This window comes from Rousettus aegyptiacus, unplaced genomic scaffold (genome assembly GCF_014176215.1).
Source record: "Rousettus aegyptiacus isolate mRouAeg1 unplaced genomic scaffold, mRouAeg1.p scaffold_m13_p_2, whole genome shotgun sequence".
In the NCBI taxonomy this organism is placed as follows: domain Eukaryota; kingdom Metazoa; phylum Chordata; class Mammalia; order Chiroptera; family Pteropodidae; genus Rousettus; species Rousettus aegyptiacus.
In genome coordinates this window covers 101,035,246-101,063,090 of record NW_023416295.1, presented here as the reverse complement: position 1 = coordinate 101,063,090, position 27,845 = coordinate 101,035,246, and the positions used below count along the sequence as shown (strand labels likewise).

General features: G+C 32.9%; 1 protein-coding gene across 1 annotated transcript in view; it reads right to left on the bottom strand.

Moving 5' to 3' along the window:
- Positions 1–25,867, bottom strand: part of EPYC (epiphycan) — a 34,479-nt gene extending 8,612 nt beyond the window's left edge. Inside the window, exons 1-3 of the mRNA XM_016160513.2 lie at positions 25,777–25,867; positions 23,307–23,487; positions 4,522–4,690 (exon numbers count right to left, since the gene is read on the bottom strand). Coding sequence (XP_016015999.1) covers positions 4,522–4,690; positions 23,307–23,474 — 337 coding nt within the window. The 5' untranslated portion in view covers positions 23,475–23,487; positions 25,777–25,867. The remainder of the gene's footprint in view (positions 1–4,521; positions 4,691–23,306; positions 23,488–25,776) is intronic.
- Between the last annotated feature and the right edge of the window lie 1,978 nt (positions 25,868–27,845).

Below are 27,845 nucleotides of genomic sequence, written 5' to 3'. Positions count from 1 at the left end.
TATCTATCAAATGTGAATATTAAGATTGTGGTTTTCATAAATTTAAAACAACCCATATAATGTTTTTATTATGTTTTGAGTTCAATATTTAAATACCCCACTGAAACAAAATCTCTTCAAGAAATATATGATGTAATAATCATTAATATTAATTAACTCAATATGTATTTATTGGACTTTTTTCATGTAAATGGCACTATATGAGCTGAACAAAGAGAAAGAGTTCTATTTTATAATCTGTTATGTATGATGATTATTAATCACACAAGTAAGTAAAACAACAACCATGGCAAATGTCATGAAATATCATATAAGCATAAAATAGGGAAATTTGATCCAATCTGAAGAGTCTTGGTTTTCCAGGGAGGTGATAATTGAGTTGAGACCTGCAAGAAGAGAAAGAGTTGACTATGCTGGTGGAGGGAAGCATATTCAGGCAGAGGAAGTAGCATGTGCCAAATTCCTTTACTTTGGAAGGACTGAAAGATGGTTTCTGTAGCTGGAATGCAGAGAACATCAGACTGTGTAGGATATAACACATATAGCCTTATAGGGTATGTTACAGATTTTGTTTCTTATCCTCAAGATGGGCATGTTAAGATATTAATCTGCTTCATGGTATGGTGGAAAGCTGAGGGAGGGCCAGTGAGTGGGCAGAGCGAAGATGAGTTTATATAAAAGATGATGATTGCTAAGGTAATGGTCATAGAAAAGGCAACAGATCCAAAAGATATTTGTTAGGCTGGATTATATCTCAACATATTAATCTATTTTTCTCGATATATTACACAGATACACACACACACACACACACACACACACACACCTTCTTCACTCTCTGTTTAGTGGTTATGTAGAGGACAGTAAGCTTCTACGGAAGACAGAGGAGCAACAATGAGAAAGGAAGAAGAAAAATAGGATGTGGCAATATTATAGAGGCCAAGTGAATAAAGGGTTTAAAAGAAAAGGAAATAGAAAACAGTCTAAGACTGTCACGATGTCATCTAAAGTTAAGGACTGAAAAAATGTCCTTTGAATTAGTCATTGTGGTGGTTATGAGAGACTTCAATAAGAGTTTCGAGTAATGAGGCTGGAAGCCAGATTATAGTCAATTAAGGAGAGAGTAGGTGAAGAAATAGGTACAGCAAACATAGACAGTGCTATTGAGATATTTGACTGTGAAGGAGGAAAGAGAGGTGGCGGTAACTAAGAAGATGTTATTTGTGGTGTTTATAATGAGGGGTATTGACTAAAGTGAGAGAGGTTTGCAGAAAAGGATCCAAAGAAGGAGAAGTTGAAGATAAAAAGTATCCTGAGACGGCAGTGAGAGGTGAAACTCAAAGCCCAGTGGGAAGAATACACATCCCGCATGTGGGAGGAAAGATGATTCCCCTGTTGCAATAGGAGAAGGGAAAGATAAGGTGTATGGGTACAAGTGTAGGTAAATTTTATGTTTGAAAATAGAAAGACCAAAGAGCTAATGACCAGAAGGTTGTTTGTATTTTCTTTGTAAAGTAGGAAGTTAAGCTTTCTGAAGAGCTTGAGGAGTAAAGGGAGGAGGAGACGTAGGATTGTGGGAGGTAGGATGAATAGAGAACGTGAAATAAGCTATGAGAGTTATAGAAGAAGAAGGTGATGGAAGAACTTTTGGGAATTGTTTAGTGATCATTTCATCCTAACTGAGCAGAGACTTTCCTGGTTTTGGCATTGAAAGTCTCCTGTTTTGGGATTCCCTCCCTCCAGGCAAACCAAGATACTTGGTTGTCTTAGTTGAAAGATCCATTTGCAGTTTGTGATCAGGAACTAGTAATGTACTTACCGAAGTCTTATTGCTATCATTAAATGGGAAACTCATTTACAGTAACAACTTCAGAAATGAAAACTATTTCAGGAATGGAAATCTAAAGAAAAACTTTAAAAGGAAGCTATAAAATATTTAATATTTACCAATTTCTTCAGTCATTATAAATTTGTCATTTATCATACATATTTTAAAAAGTAAGGCATTTGATTCTTTTATATATTCTTGGCTTTGTTAATTTAGCAATAATTGCTTAAGGTAATTATATACATTCACAGCCGTTATAATTTAACTCTAGTTTTTCCACCCATAATTCAAGCCTACTTTATATGGCTTTAAGATATCATTTTTAGAAATTTGCGTTATAGCAAAAAATACATATTTTGATTTCTAATGTTCTAAATATTTCCAAACTATTTAACTTTGACGAATTTATAAGATTTAAATTTAATTTTACTTTAGAACTACTGGTGGTATTTTTTCTCTAGAAATTACAATGTGACTTAAAATTTTAGTTTTATTACTCACACTCAGACTATTTTTGAGACGACATTGTTTTTAAAAGTAATAGATTTTTAAATATTGCTTCAAAACTTATGTTATTAAGCCATAATTTTGACTAGAGTTTTTAAAAAGATTGGGCATTATGTTTTTCTATTGTTTCTGGCTCAGGTGAAAGACTCAAGTTCAGGTAATGATTCCAGATCAGTCAACTTTTGAAAGATCTGAAATGACTTAAAAATAGTATAATGGTATAGAGATATTTAATTTATGTATTGTGAAGCCTTTCTGTTGGGTATTTCCATTTTCTTGTCATTATATTCATTTCCTTGGTCTGTTTATAGAATATTCTACTACTTTATAGAAAGTTAACTATGTTGAAAAAATATGATTTGTTCATTAAAGACTTAGGATTTAATGATCTCTGTTTGCAATCTCACACCATTACATACAACCTCCATGATCTTGGACAACTTTTATAATTGTTGGCATTTTAGTTCTCCTGCTCATAAGGGAGAGATAACAATACATAGTTCATAGTGTTGTTGTTTATGACTCTGCAAAGACTTAATGTATATAAAACACTTTAATGGCTGTAACATATAGGCAATATTTCAAAAAATTTACTTTTTATGTAAATTATTGATTAACAGTTAAAAACTCATAGAATCAGAGAGTAGATTAGTGGTGACCAGGAACTGGGGAGAGGGGGAAATCAACAGCAGTTGTTCGACAGGTATAAATTTTCAATTGTGCAAAATGAGTAAGTTCCACAGATCTGCTGTACAATATAGTGTCTGTAGTTAATGATACTGTTTTGTATCCTGAAAAGTTTATTGAGATTGACAAAAATGGTAAACTTCTATCAAAAATAGAATAATGAGAATAACTAACATTTATTATGTTTACTATGGGCCAGGCACCAAATTCATTCATTTAATCCTTACAAAAACTCTATGAGGTAAGTTCTGTTATTTATTATCTCATTTTTTTAGAGGACACTAAGGCAAGAAAAATATTGAATGCCTTGCTCAAGACTGTATATCTATCAGGTGGCAAAGCTGGATATGAATGGTCTTTTCTCTCTATCATTCTCTCAGTATATTCTCTACAGACTTTTCTCATATTACCTGTAACACATAATAGCTTCTAAATTTACATGTTTGTCTCTCTGTACTGGAACAATAGTCATTTTAAGATACGTTTTGTATATCCAAAATTTAGAGTACAGCGATACTTGACACTAACTAAACCTTTGCATTGAGAACCTTACTCATTTTTTCTAAATCCCTTCACTATGTGCCATTCTGTGTGTGTGTGTGTGTGTGTGTGTGTGTGTGTGTGTAAATATTTAGATGTGAGTCCAGTTGAATATCCCCAAGGTTGACACTGATAAATTTTAACAAGAAATATAGATAAATCATAGAATTATGTTTAGCACCAGGAATTCCTTTTCATTAACGAAAGTGCTCTGGTTTAGATCACCTTCAGGCCATGCAGGGTGGAGTCCAATGTAAGGGAACACTTTCCTCTTTTCCTCTCTCAGCTGTTTCCTAGCACTGAATGGGAAGAAGCATACTTTCCCATACATATACAGACAAGAATCAGAAGACTCACATCAAACCCAGTGGGTGAAACAAATAGCTATGTGATCTCTGGCAACTTCCTACCCTTTCGAACTAGTCAGTAATAGTGAAAAGATTAATATTGATTAACACCTTCACAGGGAGGTTGTAATAGTCAAATGAGATAATATGAAGTGCTGAGCATTATGGCCCACAGATATTATGTGCCCAATCAATGTAAAATCTTTTAGTATTACTACCATCACCACCATTATCATCATCCAGCATTATCCAGCATCAATCACCTTATCACCCTGAATTGCTGTGTCCTGATCTCTAACATAGATTCTGGTCTTGCTAATAGTGTATCCTTTGTTCTAAAAATGCATTCACCACAAAAGTTTTGAATAATAATGCCAGATAAATATTTTTATCCCAAATCATTGGTTATTTGAAAATTTCATCATGCCCAAGATGAATTATTAAAACTACTTTATAAATTTTGACACAAAATACAGTGTATCTCCTGCTTCAATCCTAGCCCATTGCAAAATTTTCTTTTTGGGTCGTATGGGTTTCCTGTGGCCTTGGACTTGGCAGTTTTGAGGGATGACCAAGTGGACTTAATTACAATTCAGCTTTGATGGACCTGACCTTCATTGGTGTGGGGACCCAGAACCCCAGGGAATTCAGGCTCCTGTGGAGAAGAGCCATCGATCAGCCTGGGGGTGGACTCTTCCTCCTCCTCTTCAGCCTCCTCTGGCTGTGGGGGTGGAGTGAGGAGCTCTCTGTTCCCTGAAGGCATCATTGTCACCATTTCAATCTGAAAAAGAAGCAGAATTTCATCAGGCAACCTCCTTCATCCTGTGTGGTAGTGACATGCATTAAAAATGTACCCATCTTTGCCACAAGAGGTCGCTCGTGTTCTGAAGTTAACTGTGGTCTGCTTACCTGGGAGAACACATGTGCTTCCAGTTACTGCTATTGTTTTTAATTAGTTTTGATTCTCAAATTGTAGTAATAGTTTCCAAAGCCGCCTTTTTTCTTTTGTTCTTCTTGCTCTTTTAAGCATCTTTATATATTTGTTCATGCCATAGAGTTTTTTTTTAAAACTCACTTATTGTTTTCTAAATATATTACATTGTATTCGAATGCATTATTGTCGCGAAAGATACAAATTAACCCGGAAGTGGGCAGAGTAAAATCCAAAAGTTCCCTTCTCCCTGCTGCCCAATTCTATTCCCTTTGACAAAAATAACCAATAAGTAATTGATGTGTATGTTTCAGTCCTTTTAATCCTTGGTTTCCTAGATTCAAATATTCTATTCACTTTTTTACAACAACATATACTTCCTCCAATTGTATGTTACTGAAAAGTAAATTAAAATATATGGAAATTTGAAATCTATATGATTCAATTTTAACATGACATTTCTTATATAATTTCAGTATTATTTTGAATAACAAGTATTCCTACCAGCATTTGGGTATGTTAAAATTGACCTTGTTGAGAGCTTTGACAATAGGAGGCATTAAAACTTGCAAAAAATACTCAAATAATTTTACAGGAATTATATTTTAGATAATACTTGCTTTTCTCTTCTTACTCGCATATTTTAAGTAATGAGTTATTACTTCTAAGATCACTATTTGTATTTAAAATGACCCTTTATTCTCAACTCTCTTTTCTTGTCTCAATGGCTCTTCTTTTGTATTACCCGATAAATATTTACATCTCTGATGACCTTGTGACTTTGGGCAGGAAGTATGTTCGAGACTATTGATTGGCAGCATATATGTGGGACCCACTGATTAGGGCCTAGTTTCCTCACAGCACCCACAGAAATCCCAGACTCTCCCTAAAATGGCCTCTTAATCCTTTTCACCCTTCTTCTTTATTTGCTTTCTATGAGCAAGCAAGCAAACAAAAAAAAACAAACAAAAAAACCCCCCACAAATTACTTTCTCACTTATTTACTGTAAAGATGAAATACAAACTATTATTTTCATGTGTAAAATATGTAATAATTAGGCAATATATTTCCTGGATTATTTTAGATAAATGTTTAGATAATAATAACATTTTAAAGATACACTGATGATTTAATGTCACTTTTGATACATTTAAATACATTGCTTCACCTTAAAAACAAACCCTAAACTTCTTTTTGTCACTTTCCACTCCTGAGTTATGTCTCCTTCTGTACTTCTGTAGTCTTTCCCGTTCAGCCCTTCTTACATTGTATTGTATTGGTTCTATCCTTTTTTTTTACCTCTCTAAGCATATTAGATGGTACACTCTCAATCATGGCATCTATCTTTGTACCTCAAGGCTGTAGCATAATAGATGATCAACAAGTGCTTATTGAATGTAATACAAAAACTTTGCTTGTCCAAACATCTAATTCACGGTTCTATACTTAATTTTAGAGATATTGCTGAGAAAAATCAGTGAATGTGTTAACACTGACTTTAATGCATTTAAAGCATGAAATCAAACCGAAAGTAAATCATACTGTATTTGATGCATTAGGACGCTGCACGTGAATATATTATGGCTAGAAAGCTCCAGTTGAGAAGATTGTGCACACTTCCTTAAACATACATATGGATTCCATCTGCAGGGTCAGAATGAGGCAGATTCAGAAGGAATGGATTTGCAGAAAGACCAAAAGGAAGGCTCCAGGAAGAGCGGAAATTAAGACAGATGTTTCATGGAATGGAGGCAGTTTAAAGGGAGAAACACATTCCAGACACATTGCCTTGAATCTAGCTTTATAGGAAAAATGTTTGCACATATTTTTTACAGATAATTGTTTTTCCACTGATCTGACGTGAAGCTGTAAGATCTCACTTGTCATCCAACATAATGAGGCAAAACAGCTTTTGAGTTTATCAGAAACTGTTTTGTTCATGCTTACTTGCTATTAAAATGAGAATGTTAAACAACTTTTAAGAACAAAGAAAAAGAATGCCTTTTCAGTTCAGTAAAATTGCAGAACTGTAACCTCAAAGTACTGTGCTGGAGAGCCTTTTGCATTGCAAACAGATTTATTCTCACTACTGAATAAAGTGATTTAGGCTTCTTTTCCTCTCTCTTAGCAGTTTTTGTACTGTGATATGAAGTTGGGCGGCAATACATGCAAAGAAGTGAAGCCAGGGAAACATGACCACCTGGCTCTCTGTGAAGCCGACCTTTATACTTATGCTTCAGAGACCTAAATTTTGGAATAAACACTAATGGCCAGAAAACACTTCTGCTCTTTTCCTCAAGCTACAATTGGTAAACTCAAATGCAAATATATAACCGAGTCTCTGATATAAATATTAATCTTTTTTACTTTTTCTCCATTCTCTTTTTACCTCTTTATTTAACTCTTACTTACTTCCTACTGAATTAACTTTTTATTTTGTTCATTATAGTTTCCCAAAGTTTAAAATCATGATATAAAGGATCATGCCTACATATGACCTTGAACTTAGTCATTACTGTACTTGCTTATCTTTTTTGGCCTAGTACCAACAGGGTACATGTATGAGTTGATTGGCTTGGAATAAGTTGCCTATTTCTGTTATCATGTTTACCCGGTTTTAGAACTGTAGATAATTTATGTCAGGATGGACTGTGCTTAGTTGTACATTTTACATCCATGGAAGAGTCTGTCTATACCAGAGATGACAAATTCTTAGCCCACAGAGAGTGACCTGGGTAGAATGAGGTCTCAGCCTTCACTGAGGTCCAAGTCAGCCTGGAGAGAGAATGGTGCCAAGAAGAGTCCTCTGGCCTGCTTCAGTCTCTACACTGTGTATAGATTTGATTCCATGTAAGAGAGCCAGCCACTCAATATAATCTAAGGGGAATATAATGGACTTCTCATCAAACATGCCAATCATTCCTGTTTATGATGGTTGCAAACCATTTGCTGCTGTTAAGCATTGCGTTTGAACTAATAAAACAATGGTTTTTTTTTTTTATTTTGATATTTTTTAAATCTCAGCACTTAATCTTTAGCTAAGTTTCCAATGAAAATGTAAAAAATTTTTGATGGAAAGAATGCTGTGAGAAAATTCAAGTCACTCAGGTTTGGGTTCTACCTTTATGAATGAATGAAAAGGTCACTGAATAAGTGAATTTGTAAATGATGGAAGGTTTGCCACAATTTATAATTGTTTAAGCAACCAAATCTATGCCAAGCATTACATTTAAGTTATGATCAACTGTTTTACCTATCAATATTTTATAAACATCTATCAATATCATTATTTTTTTCTCTTTGTCTACTATCATTGCCGTAATCAAAGTTACTATTCTCTGGAATACAGCGATAATCTACTTACAATAAGTTGAGATCTACTCTAGTGTACATTTATCCTACAGTGAGAATAAACTATTAAAAAGCAAAACTCATCATGTCAAACCCTGTTTAAAATCTCTTAATGATTTTGTATTGTTCTCAACAACCATAAGAACAATGGCCTTGCAGAAGCACTGTTACATACGGTTAAGAGGAAAGATTCAGACCAGGCGATTCGACTCTAACTTAACTGTGAGGTCTTGGACAAGCTACTTTACCTCCCTGAACCTCACTTTCTCTCTATTTGTAACATAGCTTTGATAGGATGAATATATTAAAACACATGAAACACTTGGAATATGTGACATACATAATAAATGCAATGGAAATGCTTGCTATTATTTTTAGAATAAATTCAAAACTTGTTTCATTACAGATTTTCATGGTTTGGCCCTTCTGGTGTTCCCTTCTTCATACCAACTGTGCTCTTTAACTGCACTGGTCATCTTTAGTTTTAGTTCCTTAGGTTCTTCATGCCCCTCCTTGGATAGGACATTTTCATGTGCTAGTCATTCTTCTTGAAGCTTCCTCCCCAGTCCCCATCTTTTGAAAAATGTTTATATTATTTTGTTTTTTAACAACTTTAATGAAGGTTTAATTGATATACAAACGACTTCACAATTTAATGTGTACAAACAATTAACTGGAACATATGCAAATATCTGTGATAAGCCACAACCACAATCAAGGTAATAGACTTAGCTAATATCTCCCAAAGTTTCTTTGTAATTAACTTTTTATTTAACTCTCATATTCAGTTCAGGTCTTACTTCCTCATGATCAAGGTGATATAGACAAATATGCCTGTTGGGTTTCAGAGGCTTGTGTACTTCTTGTTGGCACATCGACCATTATCTTTGTGGTAGATTATTTTTTTAATTGTTGCAATTATCCCTTCCTTAGATCCATACCCCTTTGCAATATAATTTTCAACTCCTACAATCAAGAAGTAGAGGTTAATTTCTCATCTCTTGACTTTTGAAATTAGACTGACTTTATGATTTGTGTTAGTGAGCAGAATGTGTTGACATTGTGTTGCTTTTGAGGGTTCTCCAGAAACATTACTTTTTTTCACTTGCTCTCTAGGAACCCTGTCCAGTCATGATATAAACAAGTTGAGGCCAGCTGTTAGAAGATGAGAAAGCATATGGAGTAGAGGAAAGCCATATTTGCTGAGTCTAACCTAGTCCACCTAGCAAGGTCTGAACCAACTCGGCAGCTGGTTGCAGACACATGAGTGAGCCCAGCGCAAACCAGAAGTATAGCCCAGCACAAATCCTAAACTACAGAATTGTAAGCTAAGTAAATGGTTTCTTAAGCCACCCAAATTTGGGATTATTTGTTATATGGTAAAAGATTAATACAGATTTTTACATTGTATATGTTAATATTTGATTAATATATATTTACCCATGAGGGCAAATGTATATCTCATTTTTTTTCACCATTATATTTTCAACTCTTACCCCAGTTTGTCTAACAATTAGTAGGCTGATAAGTATTGTTGAATAAATACAGGTAAACAATGGTAATTTTGAATATTTTAAGGGACATTTTGGGTATCAGAGTAACAAAATATTTTCACATACTAAAAGTCCATGAGCAGGTGGAAAAAAAGTTTAGTTGTGGCTCAGACATCTTCACATCTGCTAAATGGACCTTCATTCTAGATGCAAACATATTATAAAAGGAAACTAAAGGAGGTGTGCTCTGACTTTATCAGATGCTACTGGTTTTGAATCTACTGGTGATCCAAGGATTTTGGTAGGTATTTTTTATATATGAGGAAAAGGCGGAATTATATGCTCAAAGTCAGAGCATCGCACAATTCTGAGAGGCACTATTCATCTGACATTCTATATGAATGAGGCTTCTTATATTTATAGAATGTAATGACCCTACTGAATATGAGTTAACTCTAAAAAATCAGTTCACTATCCTGACACCAAGGTTTGCCTGACCTTTTTTTTTTTTCATCCTCTTTATCTCAGCTACACTTCCTACAATTTTGACTTAACACTCTAACTTAGGCAGAGGTGGGAAATTTCTTTATTAATCTTTGCTTGTATATGCAACTTGGAAATAAGGATAATACAATAAATCCCTAAGGAAAGAGAAATTGAAAGCCTGTATACACTGAGATCCTAGTTGACTTAGTCAATTTAGAATATGTAAAATGCAGATTTTACTATATAAAATAGAATCAGGATAGAATCACAGTGAGGTTCTCACCCCAAGAAATTAAAGCTACTTCAGATTGTTCTGATGCAAAACTGATCTTAAAAATGCACAATGAGCAGAGATAATTCCTCCCAAGCCTTTGGGAGCAGCTTTTTGACTCTTGACTCATTGTCGATGAAAATACAGGTAAAAAGTAAAAAGTAAACTGAAAAACATGGCAGCCTATGACAATTGATTTTAGGGAAGAAGAGTTTGTTGTTGTGACCAACATTGTTTGTGGGAGAGTAATATTGAATTTGTATAATGTAAATAATACTGTCATTATAGTGATCATCTCTGACATGAGAAAAGAGATTTCACTTGATCTTTTGAGGACTTAGCTGAAAACAATTGGCATGGACTGCATACTAACTGTATGGGAAAAACTGTTATGCTCTTTTCATTGATTCTCAGTCATTCTCAGAACAACCTATGTAGAAGGTGCAAAAATTATGCATATTTGATAGATTTGTAAATGGAAAATGAGTGGTGCGGGGGACTAACTAAATTGCTGTGTGAGGTCACACAGCTTCTAAGTAGTTAAGGCTAAGATTTGAATTCAATCAATCCTGCTATAGGCCTGCTCAACTTCCTTGATTTTGATTCTGTAGTCAGCCAAATAAAATTCTGCTGAATAATCTATTTTCTTAGTTACCTTCATTCTGAGAAAGAGGGGCTCTGAGTGGGAAAAGTGAGCATCATCACTGGAAAATGACCATTTAAATTATAAACTCATAAATAAACTTTCTTGTTCACATTTTAATCCTCATATTATTTTTGCAGGCATCATTCATCAACCTACAGTCTGATCTGATCATGACTGATTATGTATGAACCTGAAGGCTGAACATTCAGTTACTGAACCTGAAGGCCGAAGACCATACCAAGGCCATGTAGCCCTGTGGGAACACTCAGAAGTCAATCAAACTTCAAAATTAACAAATATGAAAAAGATCACATAACATTAATGTAAGTAGATTGTAAAATTTAAGCAGCATTTATTATAGTTTTCTCTCACTTTCGTGAGAAATAAGTATGTCAGAATGAAATTTTAGCCTAGTTAAACCCGATGGCTGACACTATTCTGTGTATTCGCCAACCTGTTTCATTTTCCTTCTGGGTATTCAGCTAACATATATTTTCTCACTTTCTTTGAATCTAGATTGGATCATGTGGCTAGTTCTGGCCTGTTGAATGGGAGACAAAGTAATATGTTAGTTACATCTGGTCCAAATCAGTGAAGAGCAAGTATACTTTCTTCACATTCTTTCCCTTTCCCTTTCCTCAATCTGTCAATAGAATATACCACTGTGACTTTGAGGTCCTGAAGTAAAGATAGTGAAGTTCTAGCATGAAAGGAGTTTGAATTCCTGAAAAATTACTTGGAAGACAATAAACCTGTTCCCTGAACTGGACAGTCCTTTCAGCAAGATATCAAAAGTTTTATTGGGATTTGGAGTTGTTTGTTAGAGCTGCCAATGTAATTTGCCCTAATATAGACTTCTTCAATTCTTGTTTTTTTTTTTTATCTATTTCCTAATTACACTGAGGAAACAATTTCTAATATTTCTTGGGTTGACTTACTTAGCACATATCATTAACATAAGAAAAAAATAAATTTACATTTTTTTTGTCTTTTTATTCTCTCTGATTTCTCTTTCACAAACAATTTTCTTTGGTCTTGATTCTTTGGTATAGTACTTCCTGAAATATTATCACCAAATTTGAGTAAGTTCATCATATTTCGACTTAATTATTTTTACATCTTGGTATTTTATTAACTTGATAAGTCAAAAGTAATATATCTATATAATTAATAAATGTCTTTAGGTCAAATATCAAAATTTGTGTCTTGTTTATATCAGAATAGTAGAAAATCATAACATTTGATATTGTCTTGCTAGAATATTATATACATATTTATAAAAATGTTATGTATATGATTTTTTTAGTTTTTTAAAAATATCTGGATGTATGGCTATTTTTTATAAATTAATATCTCTAAATGAACAAATATTATATTATTCTTTGTATTTAATGCAATATTTAATTTATGAAGTTGATATGAAAGAAACAAGAGATGACGATTTGAAGGTTCCATTTAATTATATCCTGACAGTCTGTCTCTCTTCTGGGATCTCAGCATTTTTGTTGTTGTTGTTGTTGTTGTTGTTGTTCACATGTTTATTTTCTAATTTCTTTTTTGTTGCTAAAAAATGGTAAAATTCCATTTTTAATTGTCAGGAATATTTCCTACTTCAGTTTTATCACAGTTTATTTGGGACTCCATTCACTATCATCCCCTTAGACTCCAGAAACTTAATAGGTTTCCAATATCTAGTTTTTACGAATATCTCATCTAGTTCTAATTGAACGTCCCAAAATAACATTGGTAGGGAACTTTGGCAAGGCTTTAGTAACATTATCTCATAGCAAAGTCAGTTCATGTTTCTTTTCCCTTTACTACCCTTGTTCCCCAAGTAAAGATGCCAGAAGGACAATTTAGTGTAAGCTGAAATCAGTAGTCTCATGAGAGTGGATATGGGGGAGAGAGTCAATCACTGTAATTGAAAACAAAGAAGTTGGACTGAAAACCAAGAAACTTAAAACTTCCAAACTCTAGCTCTTTGTTTTATGACAGAGTAATTTAGTATTATTATTATTTTAGGTTTCAGTCTTTCTCATTCTAACACAAGGCAAATTGTTCCTTCTAATACAACCTTTATTAAGTCACAAGGTATGATAAACTATGCCTTTTAATATGTAAAACTTCTCTGAATAAAACTGCTATTCACTCACGATGATGATGATGATGATGACAATGATGATGATGTATATATTATTATAGGGTATTTTGAATAGAAAAACATTTGCATTTATAGAGGATGTTGCAGGGCGGATCAGCTGATAGCCAATTGTTTTTGAAAAAGACAATTATTACGTTAAATTTTTTTCTACTGTTCAGTATCAATGGTAAAACCTTGTAAAATTTTACAAATTTAGAAGCCTGACTTTATCTTTTAGAGACAGAATTACTTTAAACAAACTCAAAAGAGTTTGTATTTTTGGTAGCCTCTGCAGTCTCCCTTTGGAAGCTAATTGTAATCAAAGGATTGTTGATGACTGTAGAATCAGAGTAAAATACTCAACATATGTCAACTCTATAATAATATAAAGCAAAGAAAGTGCTTACAAAAATATTCGATCCAGTCTCAACATCTTTTAGGCATATTTTCTGTGTTCTTCTCCAATATGTTAAGAAATGTAGTAAATAATAGGTATTTGCATAAATAACATTTACTTCTTTAAAGGCTACATTGAATGTGAGCAGAAAGAATGGCATGATGTCATTGTAGTTATCTTTTAGGGCTCACCTATCAATATCTTATATTGGGTGCATAGACATCACAAGCTAATAATTGTACAACCTGATGGATGACAACATCAATGTGTCTTGAGTTATTTCAAGCCTGTGTGTGGATCTTAATAAATACAGTGTAAAGCCTTTCTGGCATATCAAAGAGGGCTAGGAAGGACAATGAGAGGTCAAGTTCAATCCTGGCTTAGAAACTAGTATGATAGAACATGTCCCGGGTAGTATTATCCAACTCAAAAATATGAAGATTGCTAAAATTTTCTTGAACAATGTTACTTTGGGAAAATTTATAATTTATCAATTTTCATCTGTCCCTATGAAAGATACCACGAAACAAAATCTAGAGGACTATGTTAGAAAAGCAAAAAGTCTGGACCAGAAAGAAAAGAGAAATCACTTATTTAACACGCAGTACTAGGGAAGTAAAAGGACTAAATTAAAATGTGCATTAAACTGGTTAAACGAAAACAGTAACTGACTAAAACTGAAAGAATAGCTGGGAGGGGTCAAATCTGGATCTTACCCCCTGAGATTCTGATATCAATAGTCTGGCATGTGGCCTAGGCATTAGGATTTTTTAAAACTCTAAAAGTGATTCAAATATATGGCCAAGGTTGAGAACTACCACACTAGAGGGGAGAGTTATTCTGCAGAATAGGATGTAGGAGAAGACAGAAATCGTAATTTAGTCCTGGAAGTTTGAAATGTTGTGTAATTTCTTGATGGGATTGTCTTTCACTAAGCCCCAAGGGTCCACAGGTTTAGAAATATCAGTATCATCAGTTCAGGAATCTGCTGAGCTTGATTTTCCAGCAGGGGTGGAGGGGGTGGGTAGAAACCATGTGGAAGAGCAGAAACTCTCTGGGAGGTAAATTTTGTGTATTTCATAACAGAAAACAAGGGTGGAAGCCACTGGGGCACATAGCTTCTAAGCAAAGAACTCTCCTGGCTGGAAATGTTCACTCACAAGAGAATCTGTCACCTGAAAGACACAAACTCAATGCAGCATCAGGTGCCAGAAAACCAGGCCTACAGAAAAATGGGAATTCAAAGGTTTTGAGGATGCAGAGAAAAAGAGGAAGACATGTCAAGTAAACCTGATGACTGGGCCTGACATCACTGTATGTTTAAAAACTGTGCTAGAAAACAGGAATATTTCAAATGCTACTCTGAGAAAAAAGCTATTACATTAGGGGTTATTTCTTAGTTCAGTGCTGCTCATATCTTAAGTGCATCAGAATGACCCGGCGGGTTTGTTAAATCCCCTGATCACTGTTTCCAGGCCAAAGACAATGAACATAAGCTGAACAACATCTGGATGAAGTTATACCAAGATTTCTTCTATCTTCTGACTTCTCAGTTGCCACTAAGTCTCTTCTCGGGTCTCTGGCAACCCTATGTACTGGTTTGGGGAATATATTTTTGACTAGAACAACTATTTCAGGTACTCAGACTTAACGTGGTCTTTAAATTTGCTGAGGGTTAGGGTAAGTATTCTGATAATAATGTGAATGCAATGAATGTTTTATTCTCTTTAAATATCAAGGTCATAGAAGACTTGATAGTGAACTAATAACAATGCATGTGCCTCTGAAAGAACTACATCTGTATCTGGAAGAGTCCACTCAGGTTGCAGTTATTGAAAGAATCCAGCTTGATACAGGCACTAAGAATCCATCTAGCTAAGGCAAAGTAAAAGGAATTAGGGATGAGACCTTTTGGACTACATATTATTTGTATTTTTAAATCACAAGGCAAGCAATTTTAATTTTGTACTGCAAACTCTTTAGATTTAAATAAGTTGAGACTTTAATATTCAAGAGATGTTTATCTGTAGATTTTTATTTTACCTCAAAAACTTCATAGAAGTAGGGGAACTACATATAAATTTGTGTCATCTTTATGTTCCTGGAATTGTATTATTGGAATCTATTCATTTAGTATTTAATTTAATTTAATTGCAGAACCTCTCATAAACTCTGTTATTAGATAATGTGGCTTGATATAATCTGAGTCAGAATATAAAATTGATAGCGAAATTTCAACCTCAGGTACAGAGAGGACTTTGAAATCAATTCATTGATGCTCTTGGATCTATATCAGATCTTTCCGGGGTCAAAATCTGCAGAATCTGCAGTCTGCCAGAGGACACCTAAGAGTGATGATTGGCATGAGAGTAAGTCTCAGGAAAGTAGAAGAATGACTGTCATAAAAATGGGTTGAGTTTTCTCTCTTGATGGAGAGAGCTGTCTTGAACTTAATGCTTAAGGCTAATGGCTTAAGAAGCCAGCATACTGGGGAGCAGTTGCATCCTCTGTTGGCCCTTTTACTCACTCTTCCTCAGGGAGTAATTGGTAGGGTAATTGGTGAAAAGAAGGAACTAAGCCTGGGTCATTCATCCTCCCTTTGGGAGAGAATTGGCTGCCTGTCAAGAGCATCCATTCTGTTTTGCCCCTCCATGCATGCACTAAGATTTGTTGAATCAGGCACTGTTCTGAGGCCTGTAGTTGACCAACCTTGACTGGGACTGATGACTTAGTCTATTAAGAAGTCCATAGTTACTTCAGACCTAAGTCATAAATTTCAACCTAGATTTTTATAGTAATAAGAGGGATATTTCGAACTCATTTGTCTGAGTCTCATTTCTGTCTCTCAATTGATTCTGAAGTTAGTAAGGCATAAGAAAAGCATGTATGGGTCCCTTAAAACCTAACACTTATTGCTTAGAAAAACTTCAATATTATATTTTTCTATATGTGTTATCATACAAAATAGTGTATGTTTTCATATATGTACCTGACTCTTGGTTTCATATTATGTTCTCAAATCTTACTTTTTCTTTGCCTCACTTTCTTAATTTATATTCTTTATACCATAATGTACTATAACAAATAATTATTCATAAATAAAATAAGATAATATTATGAAGACTACAATACAACATATTCTATATTATATACTTTATAAATTATTTTGAGATTATATATTATAGATATTTTATCTGTTTGTATTTATTTTATATGTTTATATATCACTTTTGTGCTCATTATAATATTTATTCATGTAAGTAGCCTCAAATACTTTTCAGAAAAGTTAGTCGATAAATACACGAGGAAGATTATTTATATCTCAGTTTTGCTGTCATGTCTGTGACTGACGATAAATTTGGGTACATAATCTGTCTAGTGTATGTATGCATTTTGTGATTGAACTCAAAGAACATTTATGTCCCAATAGATAACTATAGATCTTGTTTGTATTTATTTATTTATTTATTTTTTACTTCCTGAAATTGTGTGTTTATAAGATGTATAGACTGGGAGTTCCTGAGGGACAAGAGTGGGCTTGGATAAGTGAATCTAAATTGTCAGAGGAGTCAACTTTTCATTACAGCTCAAATCCCATCACTTCCACAAAGACGTTCCCGATCACCAGTGGGTTAGCTTCAGTAGCTGTTGATTGAATAAGTTATTTGATAGTAAAGCTAACATTTACTAAAATTTACTATGTGCCAGGCTGTAAGTTAAACAGTTAACAATTTTTTTTTTATTTAATCTACACTAGGTTTCTTATAAATAGGAAGCTAAGGCTCAGAGGAGGTGTATGACTGTCCAAGGCCACACAGTTAGTGTGACAGAACTAAGACTAACACAAAGGGAGTCTACCTCCAGAGCCCATGTCACTCAACATCGTGAAAACTGCCTTCTAAGGATAAAACAGGTATAGACATGAGCAACACCAAAGCCAGTGGTTGCTCCCACCATTCTTTATAATGTGTGTGTTAATAGTTTAAGTGCCCAGGGAAAGACAGATTGGGATGCACATGTCCTCATCTATTTATTCACTTAGGATCTCCACTGAACCACTAAGTTTCTAACCAGTAAATCCAGTTCTTTAGCAGCTGGTACTTAAATTATAGGTCTGTCTCCCATTTTTAAAAAAGTATTTGAAATCTTGAATGTTATTTGGATTTTTACTCCAGCACGGACTAAGTTTTTTGTTAAACAAAACAGACTTTTAAATTTATCTTTCTTCCAAATTGTCCCAACACTTGATAAATCTTGAAGCTATTCGATGTTGCTATCATTATGTCAACAGTTCATTTCTAAACATGTTTAAAAAGCTCTAAGCTGTTCTGCCTGGGTGACTAAAAATATTCTTACGGGTTTCAAATACTAACATGTAGATATGTTAAGCACAATGGAATTCTGTTCTAAACATGTCTAAGTGCTCAAATTGATTTAAGTGACCATATTAATTATCTAAAAGAAGGTAACCATGAACACTGGCAATGAGAGCTGTATCTTATTTTCTATTTTATCTTGAAAATAAATGAGGAAGAAATGTGTTTGGCAAAGATTGCTCAATCCTCATATTCCTGACAAAGAAGCTTTCTTTTCAGAAGGATCATCTTACCTCCCTCTCCCTTAAATACTTTGAAGGCTAAGAGAGTTGCTTAGATATTGTGTTCTTTATAATCCTTTGAAAATCCTTGTTTTTCTGATCTCTAATAATAAAATTACTTCATTTCAAAGAAAAAAAACCTCAGTATTGTACACAGCTAACAAGTAAAGATTAAAGAGCAAAAGCAGAAAAACAATGGAGGCTTTTAGTGTCAAAGTCTCTCTGGTTTGGCATTAAAAAAACTTGGTTTAAATTTTACTCTGAAACTTACTAGTTGAACACCCTTGGACAAAATTCTGATCATCAGTTGTTCATCATCATCATCATCATCATCATCATCATCATCATCTCTTATTTCAAAGGATAGTTATGAGAATTAACTTAGGTTCGTGGTCTCATAAATAATGTATAATGCAAATTCTAACACAAACAAGTCACAGGCAAATACTATCGGTGTTCTTTTTTTTTTCCTGATGAGCTTATATGATTGTATACTTTTGTTGCTCTTTTTTTTTTTTTTTTGAGATTTTCAAAAACTTAAACTAAGGATCAAATGGTTTAACAGTTTTTAAAAGAAACATATGGAAAGTCAATCAGAAAACCCTACTAAAACTCGTCAGTAAAGTTCTTTCTTCCCTCTCACTCTCCAGAGCATCTTTGGTGGAGAAGGAAGGTAAAGAGAATTATTAGCTCCTTTTTCCCACCATATCCTGAAAATTGAAAAAAAAAAATTAATTCAGGTTGACTGAAACTTCAATAAGTGACTTTGATAAGTACTTTCAATAAAAGGTTCTGTATTTGCAAACAATATTTTTAAAACTTTAAAACATATTGTTTAAATTATCCAAACTGAGACATAATTTCAAATATAAAAATAAAAGTATTGCATATTTTTTGTCAACAGAGGAAATAAATAGAAATATTACTGATTTAGTTACTTTTTGTTCAGAAAATACAGATAATTTTTGAGGTAAGCTAGCCATTAGCATTGACAAAGTTCTATACTAATTTATCATGTTATTAGGTTATTAGATAACCTCATTTTAAAATACTTCTTATATATCATTATCTGAAGTAGGCATTGATTTCCATAAGCAGTACAAAATTAGTTTAATGCTACTTAATTTCTGATATTATAGGGTATCAACAGATATTCTAAAATTATTTTGCATAACACCATTTCATCATAATGACAAAAGAAAAGAAATCATTGCTTAATTGTTAAATGACTCAGCTTCTTTGAGGTGTATCCCATTCTTACAACTCCATTAAATGTAATTTTCATTCCTTTGGTGAAGCTTATAGCTTTTCCACCTATAAATGCTATTTTTGAAGCTAAATTTATTTCAATAGCAGTTTTCTTTATAAAAATTAATTTAAACAATTTAGCTACTTGATCCTTCTACAGAAGAGATAAATCGGCATTAATTTTCAAATCAATATGAATTATAGAAAGGCATTTTTCATTCAAGACATTTTTTATTGGTCAATTATTACTAATATTTTGTATTAGTTTTATTTATTTACTTATGAATGCATATCTTATCTCTTTACAGAAAGTATATGAAGCACTTTTAAAAGTATGTATGATAATACTACATACATGCTATTATATATGCAAAAATAATAAAATTATATATATATATAATTGCCCATAACCTAGATATATGTTGGAGAATGCCTATCCACAATTATTCTTTTAAGTAGTTAGTTTTAAACCATTCTTTCTTACAGTAATTAGATAACAGTCAATTGTCTATAAAAGTTACTTTTAGATTTTCTTTCTCTTTTAGGAGTGTTGGAGCACTTGAAATTCAGTTGAACTAAAATTCATATTAAGTTAAAAGAACAACTTGGAAAATGGTTGAAAATGGAGAGAGGATAATATAATCTTTTATTGACCTGCTAAAGATTATTTTCTGATGTGAGAAGGTCATCACTATGGTTATATAATATTAGTAATTGTGTGATTTTATTACTTACATAATATTAGTAATTATGCTACTTACCTGTTCTTTGTCTCAATATCTTCATCTATTCATTGGAAATAACAATAACACTTCATAGTTGTATCGTGAGAAATAAATGAGGTAATACATATGATATCCCCAAAATAGTACCTGGCACATAATAAGTGCTTGAATAGGGTTAGCTATTATTCATCGGGAAGCAAAAAGTCTGTATTTTGGTCTTATGGTTTATAACCAATTCTTACTCATACCTTTAAAGTATAATAAAAGCTCAGTTAAAATTACAACAATTTTATATCAACAAATGTATTCACTGGGTAATACAGGGCATTACAATAGAATTTCTGGGCCTAAAATCTGCTCCTAATAGAATCCAGCGGGTCCTGGATATGCTAGATCATCAGAAATCACCTGAGTCATCAGTCTGGAATACTATTATTGCATATAATTTTCAAAACCAGAAATACTTTCATAACCCTTTTCCAACCATTAAGGAGGTAATGAATATAGCACCACCAGTAGAAATCAAGAGAGCTCTATTGAGATTCTAAATCTGAGGATCAGGATTTTGCTTATTGACCAGATAAATCCCTGGATTTGATTTTCAGAATAAAATGTTTAATTAGTACATATTTTATTAGTTTTCTATTGCTATACGGTAAATTCCAGTAACTGAGCAGCTTAAAATGATACCTATTTTTTAGCTCACAGTTTCTGTGGTCAGAAGTCCAAGGCTAGCCTGACTGGGCTCTCTCTTCAGGGTCTCACAAGGCCAAAATTAAGGTAATGACTAGGGCTGTGATTTTGTGTGGAATTCGAGCTTTATCGTATCTGTAGGACTGAGGTTCCTATAAGCCTGCCGGTTGTCAGATTCCCTCAGCTTCTAGAGACTTCTGCATCCCTTGCTTTGTGGACCCATTTACCCTTAAAGCCAGAAACAATTTCCCATGCACTGAATTTCTCTCATGCTTCACATTTTGTCCCTAACCTCAAGACACCAATTTAAAAGGTTCATGAGTTTAGGTCAAACTAACCAAGATAATCTTTTTAAAATTTTAACTGTGCCATGTAACGTAGCCTGAGTGGTATCCCAGTAAATTCATGGTGTTAAGAATTATATATTCATGGTGTTAGAATTCTGTCTTACACGTATGTCGAATTCTTAAGGATTAATCATTTAAAGTCTAAACCAAAGAGTCTACCTTTTTGGCTTAAGATGCCAAGTCTTAGATTTTATAAGGAAAAAAAAAAAAAGAATCCTGGCATTTAGAAACGTTCAATTAACCTATAAATTTATAATTTTAGACTATAAGTTGCCTTTTCTATAGATAAATTCTAGGCTAAAACAGGCAGAACCATACTTTTGTCACTGAGGACAAGAAGTGAAGAATCCTATTTCACTATTCCCCATGTATTTCATTTATCATTATTTTTTTCATCAATTGTACCATATATGGGTATATCACCAGTGTTTATTCAAAATGTGTCATATAGGCTCCAGAACAGGTAGAATAACTGCCCTTAATTTATAAAGCGGGTCTCCTGGGCAGCAAAAGGCATCCTGACAGCAAGGAATGGCTTAAAAAAGATTTGCAGATAAACTCATTGACTTCACAATTTTGCCTAAGGCAGCCTTGTTCTCAAACAGTATTCCCTCTATTGTGCACTTGGTCTTCTGAAGGGAATAGAAGAGGCAGTCCTTCAAATTCACTCCCTAGCATTACTCAAAATAGAGGATTCCCTTAAGGTACTCACCACATCTTTTGATCCTATAAAATATTTTTTAGAGAAATGACAAATAAGTTTAAACTAAAATATTTAGTTTGGTAGACACCTGCAGATATGCACTGAGATTTTTTAAAAGATATTTATGCAAGATGGAAAAAGGAGCAGGGTTAGATGAGTTAAGCACTAGAAAGTTTTCTTCTTATATTCTATGTTGATGAATTAAGTTGGAAATATAGAGAGCACATAAAGCAAAATTGGTATTAATGACCAGAAATTTTTAACAGACTATCTTCTTAACATAACAAAGCCATACAGGGAAATGAATCAAAGGGCGAATATTAATACTTAGAAAACAGAATCATAACCAATGTGAAGAGAAAAAGTAATCTGCATTCAAGCCTGAAACTTTACTAAAAAGTGGGAAAGAGAGAGAAGGTGGGGACAGTGAGAAAAAATAAGGGCAAAGAGAGAAAGACAGGGAAAGAAAATAGGGTAAGGGGAGATTTGCGAAAATTATCATATCGTGATATTCTGATTTTAGTATTTCATAAGACAACATAAATAATAATGAGAATGTTTAACATCTTAATAAATATACATCTATATTCCATACAGTTTATAGACATGCTTTCATCTAAATATTTGATTTTCCTAGTTGTCGTAAATAATTATTTCAAGAAAATTCATGCTTGATCTACTACCCAAAATGTGTTATGATTTTGTAAAGATGACGTAACTTTCCTTTTGGTTTATTTTTCCTTAATTAGTTTTTGTCAGAGTTATACATTAATTACATTCCAGCTTTTCAAGGTCTGTTTGTTTTCTGATTCATAAAAAATTTATCTGTATCCTTAAGTTATGTTAAAAACCTAGCATTTAATTAGAAACATGTCATATCTGATTTATGAGATGGCCTGTAACCCTGCCAATGCCTACATTACTTGTAAGAGATTATTAGTCATTTGGGGAAACACATTCGCTCTTGGAATACAGCAAAGTCCCAAACCACTGTCCTTTCTCTGCATTTTTTTATTTTCTTCTAATTCATTTTAATCTCACATATTTTCCTTTTACCTCCAACTTCCCAAAGTTCCTCATCATTGCATATGTATTATTTTAACTTTTCCTTACTGACTGCCTTTTTCTTTCTTTTTTTTTTCTGCTCTAATTTAATAGAAAGGTTTTTTTTCAATTTTCCGAGGAGATAAAAAGAAATAAACTATAAGAAGTAAAATAGTACCCCAATGTTAATTTCTAACAGATTAAATGTGTTCTAGAGAAAAGGTTCATATGAAATTATTAAGATATCTACTTATAAATAAACAAAAATCTATCTGAGGAGAGCATCTTCAAAAAAATTTTTTATACAATGCTTTTAAAGGTTACCTCAGCTTGACCAACAATAGGTATGCTTTCATAGTTGTATAAATTATCCAGGTCTTCTAAGGTGGTATCATAATTTTCTGAATCATAGTTGATGGGCTCTAAAGTTGGAGCAGTCACAGCAGCATCAAAGATGACAAGTCCCAGAATGAGTCTTGCTAATGTTTTCATTTTTCAAACTTTCCTAATCATAAAATATTAAAATGTATAAATATTTAATTGAAAATAACCATGAATAGTTTGCATTAAATAAGAATGATAGATAAATCAATGTCAACATTGAGGAACTCAAGGTGGTAACTTTCTTAACATGAATAATTTATAAACATGACACAAGAAATAGTACAGCTTGCAAGGACTATTGATACCAGATGTTCAAATTAATGCGCAAACCTATTCATGTTTTTACAGTAGGTATTGTAATTATAATGAAATTGATTATATATGTATGGAAACATGGGGAAATGGGGTACAGAAAGATTGTGTGATGCACTTATTCACAAAAGCCTTTACATTAAGAGTTTTACCATTTACTAATTACTTTCATCAGCTCTAGGAGATAGGAATGATGAAGACGATGATGATGATAATCATCTTAATCTGTTTTACAAATGAGGGAACCAAGGCCAAATTGGCAAGTGATACAACTAGGACTCATAGCTGTTTCTTATATATTCATGCCTAGTGCTTTTTCAGACAAAATAATATTTTTTTTCTTTTACTTCTTTGTTACCTCTGGCATTATTAAATAGAGATAATTTAATATGTGTATGTATTAGTATTTATGCAATATTTTTTAAAAACTTGTTATTATTCCTTTAGTCTTTAATATTTTATTTTGATTCTTAATAGCTATCTAAAGTTTAAACTCAAAATTAATAGGAATACATGTCTAAAAGATACTATTTGGCAAGATTACTTTAGAGGAGGATTTGCACATATGTGGGACTAAAGAAATCTTTTGTAATTCTTTAATAAGCACAATTCTTGTTTTGCATGATCATGTTATGTTTTTTTTTAAAGATTTAATTAAGATCTTATCATTTTAATTATTTTAGTTCTATATTTACTCCTTCGAATACATTTTCTTTTAGGAAAAAAACCTCTCATGATTAATTTAAACATCTAAGTTAGGCCTATCAAAAATGTTACCTAGAGACTATTTTTGATGAAGCAAAGTATTTGTAAAACTTTTGTCAACATGTCTAATTTTAAAGGTTTTGTATATTGGATACACTTCTTGAGTTTACTTTAAAAACAGTATGTATGGTGCTTGTACCCATGCACACATATGAAAGGTAAACCATGGTAAACATTCTTTACAAACTTGAATGCACTGGCAGACAAATTGACCTTCACCGACTTAAAGAAAGTCTTTATGAAGCAGGTTTAGGCAGAGGGATATGAAATTCCTCTGAGAATAAGAAGGAGTACAAAGAGCTCCTTTTTATCCCTTCTATGCTTTCTTCAAATAAATTTTTTACTCAGACTGGATAAACTAAACCTCTGTTTTACTTTCCTTTGCAGAGGCCTTTGCAGTATTGCAGATTTGGAACTGTTCTTTGCAATTATCAACAAAGTCCTTAATAAAATGGTGTGATTTGCAAATCTTAATAAAATGGTGTGATTTGTAAATCTTCCAGGAACCATTCTTCCATATTCAAGAGAGAAGCATTAACAGTGGCTACCACTAACCTGTAAAATATCTATGTTTTCCTTATACATTTTTGGCAACTTTTATTGTTCAAAGAAAATCATGCACTTGTTGATTTTTTTTCACTTCATACTCTTTCGATTTAAATATCTACACATTAGAGTTTACCTGCATTTGGCATATGCCCTACCAGCAATCAGGCAGTCTGTATGAATCCTGGAAATACGAAGAACATATATCCACTTTTAGTTTTAAAAAGTATGTTTCTTCTTTTGAGTAATTATTTAATGTAGTGTTTTTGTTGAAACTTTGAAATTATTGTCCAGTCAACACCATTTTTTAATATTTTGAAAATAGATCTTTATATAAAACTTTAAAATAAACGACTTGAAAAGACATTCTAATTGTATAATTCTAGTATGATCAACATATTTTTAAATACCTGAATCTTATCATTTTCTTCCTTTGCATAATATTTCAATCAATGATAATCAATAATGCCTTTCTATACTGGCAAAGAATACGGTCTGTGTCAGGGCACTCCAGTTAAGGAATACATTGGAAACTGCTGTAATTTTATTGGCATCTGTCATGACTATTAAGATCAACTATTTTGTATGTTATTAATTCCTGAGCTAATTCAGAATTTTGTATTTTCCAAGAATAACATAAATATAAATATATAAAAATTAAACCCAATCCTTTGAATCAAAGTTCACCAGGAGATATTAAAGCAAGTCGAATTATTTTTTTAAAGGTTGTTATTGTAGGGGGAAAAAAAGTCTCTAACCCAAGAAGAAAGCAAGTGTAAAAACTTACCTTTGGCTTCTACTTGAAGAAATGGCATGAAGTGACTGAGGACACAGAGCCAGTGGTATTTGCCCCCGACCAATGGTTGTGAATTCTGGTCTGTGGGAGGTGGAATTTGTAACACTCAATTTTCTGTTTGCAAAAGCTAACCTTGAGAAATACCTCTCAGTCTTTAAAAACCCCAAACTGCTTTATAGTCACTCAAATTAAATAGTAGTATCTAAAGTACATAATATATAAATATGCTAATGTGTCACCTTAAAAATTTTAAATAAAAAAAGTTGGTTTAAATATATCTCATCTATAAGTAATTCACTAATAAGAAAAGAAGATATGTATGCAGTGATAATATAGGTATATATTTCAGAAGTATTCTAACAAATTATTTTCTTAAACCTTGCATGTCTTGAATTACTTGCTTCACTTTTCATTAATGTTAACTGAAATTCAGAAAATATTACAAAGCCTTACCTGTTTAATGTTGTATAAGTAAAAGATATATATTCAAATTATTTTGATTGTTTGGAATGCTTTGAAAGCAATGAAACAATGAACCTTTGCATGGACATTTATAAAAATTACGTCCAGAAATAATCATAAATATGATCTGAGTGTTTCAGAGAACAAAAAACAACTCCTTTTTTCCATCTTTTATCTATCAGAGCCAAACTAATCAAATTTCATTAAAAAAATTTTCTTTCAGAATACAAGATTTGTTTTAGGTTCTTGGAAACTAACATGATTTGTGAAACTGAGTTTTATTACAAGTTGGAGAGAAAATATATTTGTATTAAATTTCCATTCTTCACTTCCATTCACACTGCGAAAGTTCTAGAGAAAGATGAAACTTACATATTGTATTCTAGTATGCTTTACATAAACCTAGATGTCTAGTTCTCATCTGTGCATCAAGAATCTCCTGCATGACCAGAAGTGAATACTGCATTGAATTTTAAAAACTAGTTTGGACCTGGGCAAACCGATAGAGTGACAACTCTCACTCACCTTTCTTGCTTCCCTTCCATCTTTCTCTCCCCACCCCACCACCCTCCCCGCCCCCAAATTTCTCTGCCTGTCTATTCAGGGTACTCTTAGTCATTATCACCATCATTCATACCTGCTTCCAAATGACTTGTTTTCAGTATGTTAATTTTCTCAGGACCAGTTTTATTAGTAACAGAAGCAGTGATACCAGGTAAAATATGAAGTCTACCAAGACTTCTCCAGCAGGAGAGAGGGGATCTTGGAGGGAAGGACTTCTTCCCAGCATCCTTGTAGTTTCGTCAAATCATATAGAGGCTATTTTCAGAAACATTTTTAAAAAGGGGCCTGAATCTGAGTTCCTCCTCTGGCTCTGTTTAGCGGCAATGTCCCACACTAGGTGTTAGATGATTTTATATATTGTTAATACTCTCAATACATTTTTAATCAGAGTGATTATCACTATTCGCAGATGGGTAAACTAACACTCAGTTGTTAAATTATCCAGTGTCACATGTGACACAAAGAGAAAACCAAATTGGGTCATGTCTTCAGATGTCACTGACCCCTTCTGAGGGATATTGATGAAAGTAAATGGGCATCGATATTTCTCAGTTCCTTATATTTTAAGACTATTTACCTGGCACTAGTTTTTAGGCTCTTTTAGATGATTTATTATAAAAATAAATGACTAGAATGTCCATGAAGATACATTATATTTCTTCCTCTTTCTACATTATTTAATCTAGTTCTCTGCACACATTGTCAGTTGACTTAGAGTTAGATCTACCTAGTCTCTTGTTTTCTGAAGGGTTCTGGATGAACCTGTAAGTCTCTATATCCAGAAATAATATTTTCACACTATGTTTTGAACTGTTGGTGTTTAAGCGATATCTTCATTAGGTTTCGGAACACTCTCTACTAATGCAATTGTTTGTGATAATTTAATAACCAAATTATTTGTCTTAAGATAGAATTGAAAGCAGAAATTATCATTCCTGAGTCTTCTTCTAAATAAATAAGCTTTTCATTTTTCTTTATAACGATGGACATTTTTAAGAATCATTTATTTTGATCTTATTTGGACTTTTTTCAAT